General features: G+C 40.0%; 1 protein-coding gene across 2 annotated transcripts; it reads left to right on the top strand.

Annotated features, from left to right (window-relative positions):
* The first annotated feature begins 4,903 nt into the window (after positions 1-4,903).
* Positions 4,904-12,363, top strand: vgll2a (vestigial-like family member 2a). Of its 2 annotated transcripts, none has more exons than XM_062559837.1 (4): positions 4,904-5,098; positions 6,384-6,624; positions 7,662-8,159; positions 9,632-12,363. In XM_062559837.1, the coding sequence occupies exons 1-4, from the start codon at positions 5,021-5,023 to the stop codon at positions 9,688-9,690; spliced, it is 876 nt and encodes a 291-aa protein (XP_062415821.1). In that variant the 5' UTR covers positions 4,904-5,020; the 3' UTR covers positions 9,691-12,363. The 2 variants fall into 2 exon arrangements, with proteins under 2 accessions (XP_062415821.1, XP_037304562.2); XM_037448665.2 differs by having other exon boundaries at positions 9,412-12,363.
* Positions 12,364-15,643: the final 3,280 nt, after the last annotated feature.

The following is a 15,643-nucleotide window of genomic DNA, read 5'->3' as shown; positions in this document are numbered from 1 at the left end:
TCGATTATGTACAGCAGTCCAAAGAAACTGAAGATATCACTCCAGATTCCTGATGTTTTAGTCACAAAGCATATTATAATATCTGTTTTTTTATAATGAATATGCACACACTATAAGCAAATGAGAAACCAATTTTAGTTATTAGTTAGTTATTTATCATGTTCTAGTAAAGTCATTATTACCTAACACAGTATAAAAACATGCAACATGCACTGAATTCAACAGTGTATGAGGTTTATGCGTGTCAATCAATCAATGTTTGTCTACAGTGCTTATCGCTCATTCTGACAGAACTCGTCAGTACAATAACAATTAGCTGTCTGATCAACGAGAAAGTCTGTATTTTCAAAAGAATTCTGGGAGGCTGACGCCGTCCTTCAAACACAGCGCGATGAGTTTTAAAAGCTGACAATCAAGAAATATTCCCAAATTAATAATGTGTTTATAGACATTTTTCAACAAAACATGTTCCCGTGGATATTGGGAAACAACTGAATTATTTGTTCCCAACTCAAACTTTTCATTTTCAAATCCATCTGACGTTTTCCTCCGGTTTGTGAAGAGTGTTTTAGCCTCACAGGGATGTCAGAATGTCTTTAATGGTTAAGTGTTGTCGGAATAACTCTTTGTTGCACAGAAAGGGGGTCAAACTCATGGTGGGTCACCTGGGAATCTTTGGTCATTTCAATTTAGAAATTTCAAAGCTACAGTCAAATTAACAGAGGCTGTTCCTCTCCAGTGTGGAAAAAAGTGAAACAGTACTCTTTCTTTGGGTAGACACAACAAAAGGATCAGCCAAAAGAATGTGGTTCTGAACACATTCCAATATGACCACTGTGTGTATGTGTTTTTGCACATTTGTTAAGTGTAAGTGAGTTTTTCCACACCATACAGCAGCTCATGTGCCTCTTCAAGCGCGTTCCTGGATTCAAAACTCCGCCAATCACTCCTAACAGCTTGTCGAAGGATCTCAGCATCATTAAATGAATTCAAAACTAGAAGAAGAGGCGTTTTGTGAACGGCTGTACGCTCTTGTTTAACTTCCGCTTAGTTCATGTCCAATACAGTCTGTTAATGTACAAATGTCAGCTGTCCATTACGGAATCTTACAGACACAAACCACACTAATGGCATGAAGAAGAGTTAAAGCCCCGTTATTATGGGACATGTTTACAATCCAAAGCCGAAGGTGTTTTGGGTGCTCGCTCCTTTCGCTTGACGCACGCTCCTGATCTTGAATCTAGAATCTATTGCTCTTCCTTAGTGTCCCGGATGTTGGTGTCTCAAGGTTGAATTTTTTGGGGTTGAAAATTGTAGCCTCCATTTCGAATATTTCAAAAAAAAATTTTTTAGGTTGAATTTTTTTGTGGTGTTTTAATGTTGAAAAACATTCAGGTACATAATTTCAATGCATAAATATTCAGTGCTAGAAATTCAATCAACTTTTTATTTCAACCCCCGATGACACAGATTTACTTCCATAAAGACCACTCAGAATTGTCTTTGCTGTTGTAAAACGAATGTACCTCACAATAAATTGGCTAAGAATTAAAATGGTTGCATATATCTGGCGTGATTTTATTAAATAAATAACAGAATCCAAAGAATGCAGTCATTTTTCTAAAAAATCTCAGAAGCCATCTTCTCCATGGCCTTTTACGGATTCCTCAGATGTTCAGATGTTTACCGCTTCCCGGGCGCACGGCAGATCCTCCGCCTTCAGTGGATGGTCTTAGCTAGTGAAGCATTCATTGGAAACACAAAGACAACGTAGTCTTTGTAACATTGTGGTGCTGTGACAATACTGTTTCCCCCTTGATAATTTCTACTTAATCCTGAACCAACCCCTTAACTTGATCACCTTATCATTCAAACTATTCAAATAATTTTTCTGCTCATCAATTTGTCTTCTATGAATTTCAGCCATAACCACAGACAACTAGTTGTGTAATTTAGTATTTTATATTGGGTTTGATTCAGTCAATCATATTTATAGGGGGAAATAACCATTTTATAACACATCATAATAATAACTTTTTGGTTTGTTGCAAAAACAGATTTATTCAACAAAAATTGACACAGGATTAATGTAAAAAGCGTCTCTCAAATCCATCAAAACTGAATAGCAGCAGAGAGGACACATGACACAAGATTTTACAGTATAAGCGATTAGAGGTCCACAGTGCACACAAATCGATGGTTGAATAGTGCCTCGGAGATGAGCTGCACTGCCCTTCAATGGCAGATATTTTGGGCTTTAATAACATCTCTGTGCCACTTGCAGTGGAGAACAGGTTTGCTGGTTGTTGGAGAGGTCAGCTTAGTGCCACAATGATGAAAATCGCTAAAGCAGATTATTCATACATTATGTTAATGTGCAAGTATGTGTGTGTTAATAGATATTATTTATTATATTAATATGTTACATTAATAACTGCAATATAAATTAAACACAATCTTTTTAAGTAATGTAATTATTCTACACCAAACATGCAGTCACAGCGTACAGTTAAAGCCCGGGGGAAGGATGTTAAACAGCACAAGCAACAACAAGTTTAGCAGACTAGCTTGGTTAAAGAAAATATACTCAATCCGATTTCAAGTCTCCTGGAAGTCTGAAGATCTGGTAGAAGAGATGCAATCCTTTGATGGATTCCTTCCATTTTTTCCAAGTACTGCTGCTTGGCCAGGGAGAACATTGCTTGTGATGTGGATGAGGTTCTGTGGAACCTGACCAGAACAGAAGAGAGGATTTTTTTTTACTTGATTTTTGTGTTGTTTTGTATGTGGACCACTGTATGTGCAACTTTGTGTTGGTTGGGATGTACACTGTGTGCATTGTTTTCGTGGGGAAAATAAAATATATTTATTACCGTGTATTTGTGTGTTCTGAGTATAAAAACAATATTCTAAAATATCTTACACTTTATGTATGTACTGTCTGTAGTAGGTGTAAAAAAAAGTCATTGTGACGAATGGAAAAGTGTTTTCCATTGAGCACATCAGTGTTCAACTGGTTCTTATAACAGTCTATTCATATGATGGTTTGTGTGTGTCATTTGAAAACAAAATACCATTTTGAGAAGAAATAACATTGTTTTGAATGTAAAGTTTCATTTTGCAGGAGTATTGAGGGGTTTTGTAGAGTGTAGAGTTCTGACAGTATGAGGCATGCTTTCAGAAAATGTGTGTAAACAATCGAGAAAAACTGTAAGCCTAATAAAGCCTGGGTATCTGCATGCAAGTGTGTCTGTTTCTGAGTTACGTCATGTAAATGTAATGCAGTAAACACGTAGCATAATTGTCCCTAAGATGAACTGACGTACAGTAGAAGTATACAGCAGGACAAAATGGGCAAACATACTTTCCACCACTGCCTGTACTGTAATTATTGTTGAGTAAGTTGCTGGTGACTTCTGACCGCAAGTAATAGCACCAAAGTGGGAGCAAACTATTTAACCTTTGACCTCTAGAATATGGGAGGCCACTGAGGGATTGTGGGACTTCGTGGCATTACATTCCTCTCATTGGTCGGCTTGATTTGTTTACTCATTTCAATTAGCAGCGAGTGCCAGTTGTTAGATTCTGAACTGTGCTGTCAAAGGGGAGAAAAACAGTGCATTCTCTATGTCAATACTACTGTTACTGTGGTACTATTGCATCGATATACTGGCACTTTTACTTTAGTATTACATCCTCCCGTGCCACTGCTCTATTCATGTTAAAGCAGTTGGTTGACTACATTGAGATCCCCAATTTTTGACCTGTGAGGTAAACGGTTTTCTGTTTGACATTCAGAGCTTAAAGAAAATGTGTGTAGCATTACAGTGGATCTATAGAAATGGAATATTATTTTTTCCGGTTAAATAACCTGAAATGAATTACGTTAGCTGAGAATCAGACGTTGGTATCTAAGGAGTGGGTCCTCTGATGGAGCAGGCGGCATGCAAACCACGCATTAGCTGTGGCACTTTAGGGCTTTTCACGTTTTTGTTTCGGCTGCAATAGTTCTCCTTCACAGGGAAATATCAGATTGGTCATCCTGACCTTTGTTACTTGAGAGCTGACCTATTTGAAATGGGGTGGTGGTGTTGATGATCAACAGCAAGGGACTACTTGTCACCATTTATGAACAGCCTCCATTTACTATCCACATCATGGATCCAGTACAATTTCACAACTTTCAAAAAAAGGAAAAACCCATAGCTCCGAGGAGCTCTGATGTATTTCCTGCCAAGAGCATATTTGTCCTACACCTGTCATGAACTATCATGAACTGGGGGGCAGTAGAGCATTTTTCCAAGTATCTAGTGACCTTGACAAGGAATGAGATATCAAATGAATCCAGGACTGAAATCAAGTTGGTTCATGTTACATTTGACAAAGTTTGAGTAGTAAAATAATCGAGTGTAGACAAAACGACTGGGACTATTGGACCTCTGAGTGTAGATGGCTTTGCTACATTACTGTTTCTCAAGGTCAAGAATGTACTTCCATGGTATGGATTAGACGTGAACGCTTCAGTGAGTCAATTAAGAAGTAAGCTGTAACATGGCCAGCGCCTGATATCAATTTATCAACTGTTTTTGGTTTTGTATGAATAATTTATACTGCAGCTGCGTTCAAGTGGAATTTATAAAACTAAAAAAAATACATGTTTTAAGCCACCGCCCTTCTGAGTCAAGTATGGCTTTATGGATGGCTTTCGTGTCGCGTAATTAAAAGCCCATTATGGCAGAGGTGGAGCTCTGACCCCTGATTGGCGGGAGGGAGACGTCAGGGTGGGTGTACCAGGAGTGGAGGGGGGAGGTTTGTGTGTGTGTGTGTGTGTGTGTGTGTGTGGAGGGGGGCGGGGGGGGGGGCTCCCCTCCGTGCGCCCGGCCGCAGTTGAGTGCGTAAAGAGCGCAGAGCAGCACAGCAGAGAGACCCTCTCCACTTTCGCCGGAATTACCGTTTCCTCTCCTTCTGAACAGACGTGCTCTCTAAATGAAGCTTGCTTCTTCTTCGTGATTTCTTCGCCATGAGCTGCTTGGATGTGATGTACAAAGTGTTTGGTCCTCAGCCTTATTTCACCTCCTACAGCCCTTATCACCACCAGGTATGGATCATGTAAAAGTTATAGAATAGCTCGTACTCTACTTATCGTATCTTATCTAACGCTGTGCTCGTGTTATAACGTAAAGAACACTTTAACTCAAAAGTAAACTTAGTCATTTGAGTTTTTAATCTGACAATAATAAAGCAATTCCATGCCAAACGGGATACTACGTTCATGGATTAGTGATGGAAATCAAAACACGTAAACATTGTTGTCCTTTAATTTCTAAAAACACTTGATGTCCTCTATGCCTCCAAAAAGTGAGGATCCAGCGCGCAAAGGTCGAGATTTCAAGCAAATGTAAAACTTTCTTTTGGATCACCTGTTGCTTTTGCGAGTGTTCTACACGGGTCAAAAAAAAGAAAGACAAAATATAAAATGTATTTTCTACTTTTAAGAATAATAGTAAAGAGGTTAAACAAAAAATAACTTGCACAAGAAATAGTCAACAGCGTCATTGGCTTTAATCTTATTCCCATAAAGACGTAACGATGTTGATTTGGAAACAAAATGTAGGATTAAACCCAATGATGTGTCATCTGTTTTGTCCGTTGATACTATACTTTTTACAGCATAATAGTCGCATTAATTGCCACATAAACAATGTTCATGGACGTATTCTTTTCTCTTTCTCATGTGACATTTCCGCAGACCTCATGCTGCCAACAGTTTGAGGGAAGCAGATGTTGTGAAACCTTTCTAAAATAGTTAAAAGGCTTTAACCACTCTCTTAAAATCTCCCAGTCAACATCCAGGCATATTTCACATAGTGCCAAAACTTACCTTGTCTGTCACCCAAACTGAGTCAGGATCAGCCAGTTTATAACGCAGTTATCTATTTCAGTTTATTTTAGCAAGATTTTCACGATCCTTTATTTTGTATGGTTTGTCTTATACATTTGTTGTCAATCATTTTAAGTACTGAAAAATCGTTATAAAAGTAACGATAAAAAAAGTAAAACATTTAAAGGAACATTTTTAAGAGTGAGTTTTGAGTCACTGTGTGCAGAAGAAATGAGGTAAGAAGTCATATATGTGTACCGCAATTTAAACATGCAGTGGTAAATTAAAAGATGGGTGCACTGTTTATTTTGAAAATAATAACTTGTGTGTCAACAAAGCTATTCCTCATCTTTTGTGTGGGTAAAAAAAAAGATTTCTACGAGATTTAGAGGTCAAATAACATATTGATTTACACTTTCATATTATCTCCAAAATGATAGTGTGACAACAGAAACTCACTTTCATGACACACACAAATGTGCATCTTGCGTGTCCTTCTCAGAAACTGGCCTTGTATTCCAAAATGCAAGACCCCCAGGACAGCGCCAGCCGGCTCGGCCCTGTGGGCCCCCCGGCCATCAAGGAGGAGGACAAGGAGCTGCCCCCAGGAGCAGAGTACCTGAGCTCCCGCTGCGTCCTCTTCACTTACTTCCAGGGAGACATCAGCGCCGTAGTGGACGAGCACTTCAGCCGAGCCCTGAGCCACACAAGCGTGTACTCGAGCAGCCACAAGGCCGCGAGAGGTGTGTGAGTGTGTGTTTCTGTTTGTGTGCGTCGTTGTGTGGAGCCACGGAAAGAGCATTCTGACCATCATCGGGGCACCAGTGAAATCATTTAAAATGCTTCCATGGTTTTTGGGTAATTCTGGTGTGTTTGTGCTATGAACGTGTCGTTTCTTTTTCTCATTTAATATTATGGGACTGAGAAACTGCTAGAAGCCAATATCATCTCCCAGGTTTCAGTAACTTGAAATTTCTCTTATATGTTTCGACAAGGTAACATCTGACTCAACATTTACTTGTAAAGATAAAGGATCATATTTTCCACTGGAGTTTTTACTCAATTGAGTCAAGAGTATTCATCTGAATGACAAAATCCTTCCTTTTGTGTGGAGCTGCAGTAACATTGGTTTTGCCCTCTGGAGTTGAAGCTGTTGATTTTTGCTCTGTTCTTATGTGTGTTTTAATATTAACTTAAAGGAGTTTTATATTATTTAGGGAAATTAAAATTCCCCCAAACCAGAATTCTGTATTAAATCTTTTTTATAAAAAAAATAAAACAATTAAGTTAAGGGTTACCCATAAATCATTTAGTGAGATGGTGGAAATAACTCATGCAGCAAATATATTAGTATCATTTAGAGTGCCACATATGTTAAGTTACATGGAATAGGAATTTTAACAATATTAATCAACAACCGTTTGGGGTATTTTTGGGGAATTTCTCAGTATTTTAATATTGCTTTGAGTGTCAGTGCTTCTATCAAAAACTAAATATTCATATATCCATTATTTATTGAAGGTATTTTTTTCACCAACATACGAAAGATAATTCATTTTAAATGACCTATGACAAAAAGAGAAAAGCAGAAAATGAAGGATCACTCACTTCTTTGAAAATGAGGAACTATCAGGATTGTCGTTGTTAACACCAAAAGTCACATTTAAAGAGTAGCAGTTAAATAATGTTGTCTGAGCGCTTCATGAAAAACAGCAAGTAGACTTTGTGATGAGAATGAAGCTTCAGCCTGAGTGAACGAGCTTCCTTTCCGTCCTTGCAGATGGACCCTTCCCAATGAGCCAGAGAAGTTTCCCTCCGTCTTTCTGGAACAGCTCGTATCAGCCGTCCGCCTCCTCCGCGCTGGGCGGCGCTCTGTCAGCTCCCCACACAGAGCTTCCATTCCCGGGGGACCCGTACTCCTCCGCCTCCTTGCACAGCCACCTCCACCAGCCGAGCCCCGACTCCTGGCACCCGTCCCACCACCACCACCACCACCACCACCATCCTTACTCACTAGGGGGCTCGATAGGCGGCCAGGCCCCAGCCTACCCGCGCCCGGGGGTCCACGAGATGTACAGCACGGCGTTCGACCCGCGTTACGGCTCTCTGCTGGTGCCCTCGGTGAGGCCTCATCACCGCCTGGCGTCCGGCAGCTCGGTACCGGGGCCCAGCACCTCGCCCTGTGTCCTCGGAGGGAAGGGGGAGTCAGGGACGGGTTCGGCCTGGAGCGGCGCCTTCACCGGAGCCGGGGCGGAGATTGGACTCAACATGGACACAGGTACTTTCACTGCTTGAAGAATAGCATTGTAGCAAGTAAAATAAAAGAAAGTCAGGAATATCCTCAATATAGAAATCCCTGTTCTCCATGATAGATATTCAAAGTAGATGGAAATGGTAAAACTGTGAAGAAACAGGATGACATTATCTGTCATTACTTTTGAAAAAAACAAGTGGTCTTCTTTTTTTCTTCAAATCCTGACTGTTTCAACAGCACTCACAGTCATTACTTACCTCGAACATATCTTGTGAGGTTTCATGGCTCGTCTTTTGGATGAATATTGGAAAAAATGATACGTCTTATTTGTCTGAAGCGCTATTAGCTCGGCTCAGTCAACCCTTTCTAACTCGGGTACGTTGTGTCAACGTGAGGATATCTTGAATTGATGGAAAATAATAATATGCTGCATTTTCTAGGCCTTAAAAAGTCAAACGACAGAACAGGAATGGTATTTTTCTTCATGTTAACGGTTATCTGAACGTATCCATTGGCAACTAGTGATAGCGAAGATGAGCGATGATGAGTTAACAGCCCCTACCCGTGCGTTCAAAGGAGCTGACGTGTTAGTAACTGTCACGATTACATCCCTAAAAATGATCAAAAATAAAACTGACAAACTCTCCTATATCAAAGCCTCATGACCTCCTCGCAACCATACTTTCTTTGCTCTTTTTTTGGTATGAAAACTCAAACTCAAAAGTATACCAAACGTTTGTACATATGTACAATTCTCAGGAGAAGCCCACAGTGTGATGGAAACATTGAAATGATTGAAGCTTTGTGTGCGCCCATTATATCTTCAACATGTGTGAAAGCCACCATGGTAAGCAGCCCAAAGCTTTACAAATGCTTACGCTAAAGTCAAGCTGGCACCTGTCATCATTGATAACAATCCGATTCGGATGCATTTTCAAGGTTCCAAATGTCCCGCAACGTCATTCAGAGAACTAGTTATTGTTTGTATAAGATTTAAATGAAGATTCCCACGTGCCCTGCCTTGTTCTGCCTCAGATCAACTTACCACAAGTGGTTTGAACCAACAAACTGACAATCAGTCAATCGGCACTTTAACACCAGCTGTAAACTTCTTTTTTTCTGTTGTTGTCTTGCCTTCATCCCCTCTGTGCCTCGGGCAGTTCCTCCTGCTTTCATCAGCGAGACATTTGCGATTCTTGCTCTAATCTCCCTTTTCTTGCCTTTTTCTTTCCTGCCTCCGCCTTTTCTTTTCCTCCTTCCTTTCCTCCTCTCTCAGGTCTGCAGGGACAAGATAAGAGCAAGGATTTGTATTGGTTTTAGAGACTGCTGAGACCCCCCCCACCCCCCTTTCCTCCTCCCATCCCCCCACACTTAACTCCTACTTGGGCTTTAGCCTCTTTCCTCCACTCCATGTTGACTGAGGATGACTGACGGACAAACTGACAGTCAGTCGCACAGCAGTTTTTGTGCTGTAACTGCTTGTGGTCTACTTACAGCTCGGTGCTACGGGGGCCTGTGCGGCGGCGGCGGCGGCGGCTCAGGCCCGCCGAGCTGAGACGCCCATCGAGTGGATTCAAAAAAACGAGCGCGGAGACCAAAAAAAAACGGATCGCGTAGGACAGACAGAGAGTCGGCTCTTGACGGATGTGGACAAAAGACAAGACTCTTTGTGTAACAGGCAGGGACAACATTCCTATGCTGGAAAAAAAAAAAAAACGTCTGGGGACAGAAACACGTGTTGTCCACCTCGAAAAAGGCCAGCGCTTGGAGACTTGGCAGGACTTGTCTCGCTGGGACAACTGGGCAACAGACACTGGGAGTGTTGTGGCTGGAGGGACGGCCGCACGGCAAGGATGTGGTGGACTGCCAGAGGGCAGGAGTCCGAACACTTTGGTTTACACGGAGCGTATTGGTTCAATGTCGACTGAAAAGACTCAGTATTTTGTGGCACTGTAAACGTTAAATTAAACAGTTTTGACTGATGACGAATGTTATTTAAGTAATGATTTCACAAAGTGTTTCAAATAACAGCAGCAGACAACCATAGCTGTGTCCAAATGACATGCTGTGTACAAAGTCTGGGCACCTTTTAAGCAGATAGAAGGAAGTAATTCATCGTGCAACACAATTGTGAGCCGTTGAATTTAGACTATGGTCCTGTACTAATTGATTTGTAACAAAGTATAGCGTACAGACAATCTGACTGATTTGAATTAGGAAAAGTACAACATTTGCTGCTTCTGTCTGTTTTAAATGATTTTACGATTCACCCACTTTTTTTAAACCATCAATTAATCTATTGGATAACAACGGATTAATGAATAGGTACAATTCTACGTATGACAATCAGTTTTGTCCTTATTTAAATATTATTCAAACTGTATATACGCTCACTGCCGAATGGGGTCACCTGCTTATTTTGGTGAGAGATGAGACCCGTTGTACAGAAACATTTTTTATTTTTACGATACTGTCAGGTGTAAGTTGTAAAGATCTTTCAATGTGGTTGGATTTTTTTTTAAAGTGCGCTTTTGAAACCTTGCAGCAGCTGAGGAACAACTACTACTCCCTGCGTCCATGTCGAATGTCATCAAAGTCCATACAATGTAAATCTGTTTGATGAGCTCATCTGCTTAAACAAAACCTTTAACCCACAGCAGACAGGACAAAACTGTTCTCACCGGAGCAGCCAGCGTTGGACCTGAAACATCGCGCTGACTGTGTCAACAGAGAAATGCAAACCTCACACTAGTGGCGTCTGAGCGAGAGGAGGGAGGCATCCTCTGATGATTGAGGAGAACGACGGCTATTTGAAGCCGCTTGACTCTTTCCCCTCCCTGCTCCCGTGCAGCTGTCAACGACAACTGCTCTTCAACTCAGTGAACACACACGCACACCGCCGCACACACGCGCACACACACACACACACACGCACACACCACCAGTTCTTTGTGTGGGCCAATGAAGCTAGAATGAAACAAAACATAAAAAACAGATTGCGTGGCTCTGGTTGTGGGCACCACTCCCTGTTACTAAGCAAAATGTGGTTATTTTTTAAAGGTTTTTCTGATACCCAAAGAAGGGTTAGAGTTTTACTTAGCCCAAGTCAGCCCAAAGCAACTCGTCAAACAGTTTTGATGGGAGGTCTTCGCATCCTGTTTTAAACTCACTTGCCAATGTCAAAGCATTCGCATTATTTGCATTTGATATGATTCAAAATCTGTTTTGACAAAAACTGATCAAATGGACTAAACATTGCTACAATTATCCTCTCAGTAAATGAACATTAACCTTAAGATTAAATAGATCCATCTACTTTATTAATAACTCACAAACCACATGCATTGTGAATCAATTTGTTTATAATATTCCTGCATAGTGCTTCAAACACAAGCAAGTATTTATTATGTCATAAGTGTTCAAATATGAGATGATGCTAGAATTACTTTAGCACAGAACTAATGACATCCTAAGCATGTTAATTACGCAAAATGGCTAATCAACAAGAGCTGCTGGTGATGCTGTTACAACAATGTATGGAAATGACTTGAGTTTGCAGAGGTCACAGCAGCTGATCTGACATTTTTACTTATATAACTGCACTTTACTAAGAGCTGGATCTGGGACTTCCTGAAACCGTTTATAACACAATACTTACCCAACTGCTCATAATCGTACATGAAAATGATGAACAATTGTTTCCTTTTGTAAGATGTGATCGAACTTTAGAATTGGTTCTTAAGATTTTTCCAGTGAACAAAACAAAGCTCTTGTTCTGCTTCAAATGCTTAAAAGCATACTGCAAGGCATGCTATGACATTTACTTTGACCTATACTGGATTTGTCCCTGAAAAATAAAGTAAAAGGGGACCGACATTCTTACTGTTAAAAAATCATGTTGTCACTCAGAATTTCAAAGAATCACCTTATTTTTATGCATAAGTTTGTGGCTTTTACAATACTTAACAACTGTTTTTAAACAACAAATCATCATGTCTGCATTAATTTGGAAGGATAGGTGCCAAACTTGGAAAATATTTTTTCTGTTTGTGACAGCTCGTGTCCCTCATTACGGCAGAATTGGAGCATGATGTCCAATCAGTGCAATGTGTCCTTCTTCTATAATAAAATGAATAATATAATATCAAACTGACAGCTATACTAACATATATTTACATCATACACGACAATTCTATTGCAATTGACCTCAAGTTATGTTAATGCCTGACAAATCCATTTTGGCCTCTTTCCTTTGGAGGCTCCTTGAAGAAGAAAAAACAGCAAGAGACACACTGGATGGGTGAGCTGAGGGAAACAAAAATAAGCAGACAGGTAAGAAGTCTGTTGTCTCTCTCCTTGTAAGGTTCTTCCTAGTGAGAGCTGCTGGGTTGCTTTGAGTCGTAATATGTGGTTCTTCTTCAGTATTAAAACAAACACATCAGCATTCACTCCAGTTTCTACCCAACAAGACTGAATGCACAGTGTTTTACGGCCATTTAGTTTGAGCTGCAGAGATGAAATAACTAAATGAAAGTCCATTTGTTGAATTCCGCCACTGACTTATAGTTAGTGACGTTTTCTTCAATTTGAGTGCATTAGGTAGTGTTAATTTTTTGGGGATATTATTTTGTTGATTTAAATCCTGGAAATGTCCTTGATCAACGCAACAAATCCCAAATTGCTCTTTAGAGGAGAGCACAGCTACATATTGTGACAATATTGTATCATTTTACATTAACACAACTAGAGACAATGCTCAGGAGAAAAGTATGTCCCAAATACCTCATGAAATGAAGATCATATTTATCAGTTGGGTGTTATGACACTTTGGCTTTAAGTAATTTACGTGAAGATAAATATTGCCAGTTGTTTTAATTGTATTGAATTCATATGATTTATTAGTTGCCGATTAATTACATGCATATGTTGATGTTGACTCTATCCCTATTTAATCACACTAAATAGTTAAATTATAATCTCCTGGACCTTTGGAGAAATCTTCTCTAACTGGACCTCTTTACATTATAGTTGAGTATCCCTAGATTGTGGAAACACCTTAGTTTAAGTAAACCTAGGTGCTAAAACTATAATTAGTTATATGTGGCTACGCGCTATACGCTAGTACAGCTGGCAGAGGTTCTGATCCTCTAGTTGTAATATTTTAGAAAAAAGCTTTAGCATTAATGCAACTTTTAATTCCTGTACTTAAAAGCTCGAGGCTCTTTTATGGCCTCTGCTCTGAAAATGGCACACCCATGAAAAAAAGTGAATAACTCTGAAATTACTTGGTCTATTTGTACAATTTATTTTTGTGTGGATAAACCGGAACCCCTGTGAGAGTTATAATGTGTGACAAGTAGTCTATTGCACGTTACTGTTGAAAACAATATATCAATATTATACACAAAAAAAGTTTAGAGATTCCCTACAAAAAATGTCCTGCCCTATAAATCCCATAAAGCTTTACAACGAAAACACATCTACGCGATAGCCCAGTTTGTGGACACTACACACGTGAATTTGTCAAGTTGATTGAGCAAGGATGAACTACTCTACGGAAGGCTTTTGTGAAGGCCTCACTTCGGACAAACAAATTCTTCATTTCTTTATACGTTAATTTGCGTCATTCCACCACTCAGAACACGCCTAAAGAGGAGCGCCAGCGACCCTGTGCTTTCACAGGCTTTTACTTTGAAAAAACGACTAGAGCGTCCCGTCACTCAAGATAACCCAACCAGACAGCTTGGGCAGCCATGCCGCCTCACTAGCAACGAGTTCTCATTATCACATGAGTTTGGCCTGTGCTGCTCCTGCTTACGTTAACACTGAAACTGAAGTGTGTGCTTGCTGAAGTTAATTCCTCCTTTATGCAAAAGTGTATTGTATTATTCATGGCGTTAACTTATAGAAGAGTTTCTTTTGTTTGAGATGACCTGTCATTTCTGCCTGTTTTTCTGTTCTCTTCCTCAGAAGCCGAAGGCGTGTGTTTGAATTTGTTTCAGCTGAGAGCGACACAGCTGTGGACTAATGGTGACTTCTGACTTGAGCGATGACGGACAAGAGAAGGGTGGAGGAGAGGTGGTGTTTCTCTCTGTCAATATTCTCAAACACATCACTTTCTCTTCTCTTTTAGCTCTCTTTTAAACCTCATGAAAATGTGACAGTTAATTCAGCTATTCAGCAGAAACGGACAGTAAGGAGCTGTGTTCATTGTGTTGAACGCAAGGCTGGGGTTGTGGATAAGATCCGCCCTTTAATCAAAGCAAAGAGAGGGAACAATGCATTGATTTGGTGCTTTCTTGTCATTTTTGTTCCTGAAATTCCCCTCAATAGTGAAAGTGCACTCATGTTTGTGCATTTCACTTAATCAATAAAATTCCTGGTGTATTTTTTCTTTCAATTAAATTTGCACATTAATATTTTTTTCAAAATGTTGTTATGTCTTCTAATTATGAGATCTAATTATTATGAGATACGAAGTCACTGCGTCATAATAAAGATATAGTAACGACGAAAGTAATGACTTTTTCAAAGTGGTGTAAAAAAAGGCGTAATAACATATGTGGCATGTGAATATGTGTGTGTGTGTGTGTGTGTGTGTGTGTGTGTGTGTGTGTGTGTGTGTGTGTGTGTGTGTGTGTGTGTGTGTGTGTTGAGAAGGCTGAAGGGGGTTGTTGAAAAGAAAGGGGGAAAAAAAAGAATTCAATCGATTCAAATCTTCCGCAGCAGTATAACACAATAACCGTAACTTAATCATACAGAAACCCAGATGGTGAACTCAGCCTCTGAAGTCACGACACTGCACCATGAACTAATAAAGATAAAGTTTACTCGTTGTGGCAGATTTTAAACACAACAAAGAGCAGCAGCGTGACACACGGTCACAGCGGCAACAAGTGAAAAAGTAATGTTACACGATACCTTTTCTCAAGACGTCCCTAAGCACAGATCCGAGGACCGTAGCTGCTGTGCATCGGACACTAAAACGACCCGCTGATATATACACTAATAAAATGTATGCCCTGTGTTAACCAGAAGTAGCCTAACGTAGCTTAGCTTATAAATAAATTGACCTCAGACTGCTAGACGCTGGATCCGGTAGTTTGACCTGAAATATTTAGCCTGTTCTTGTTTTTCATCAGGCCAAATTAGTTGGAAGTCTGGAAATATGAAGCTATATTAATCAATGTCTTTCTATTAAAGTTAAATCAAATTACTAAATGCAACACTGAATGACTCACTGCTAGTAATAGACACACAGAATAGTTACTAACTTGCTGTTTTGGTTTCAGGCCACATTTGCTTCACGAATGAGTCTCGTTTCAAACATCTCTCCAGCACCAGCAGAAGGCAGCTGTTCTCAGAAAAAAAAAAACTTTGCTTCAACTCCTAAAATCGCGTAGTTCAGTGCAGTGGTCACTTGGAAGGACGCAAACACAAACTAAAGACATTATTAATTAAGTAAGAAGATGAATTTGTGTTGACGTTCATTTAAGGTTCGCATGAGA

The sequence above is a fragment of the Pungitius pungitius genome, chromosome 20, assembly GCF_949316345.1.
Source record: "Pungitius pungitius chromosome 20, fPunPun2.1, whole genome shotgun sequence".
NCBI lineage: Eukaryota > Metazoa > Chordata > Actinopteri > Perciformes > Gasterosteidae > Pungitius > Pungitius pungitius.
Note: the sequence above shows the minus strand (reverse complement) of the source record. Positions and strands in the feature narration are given on the sequence as shown.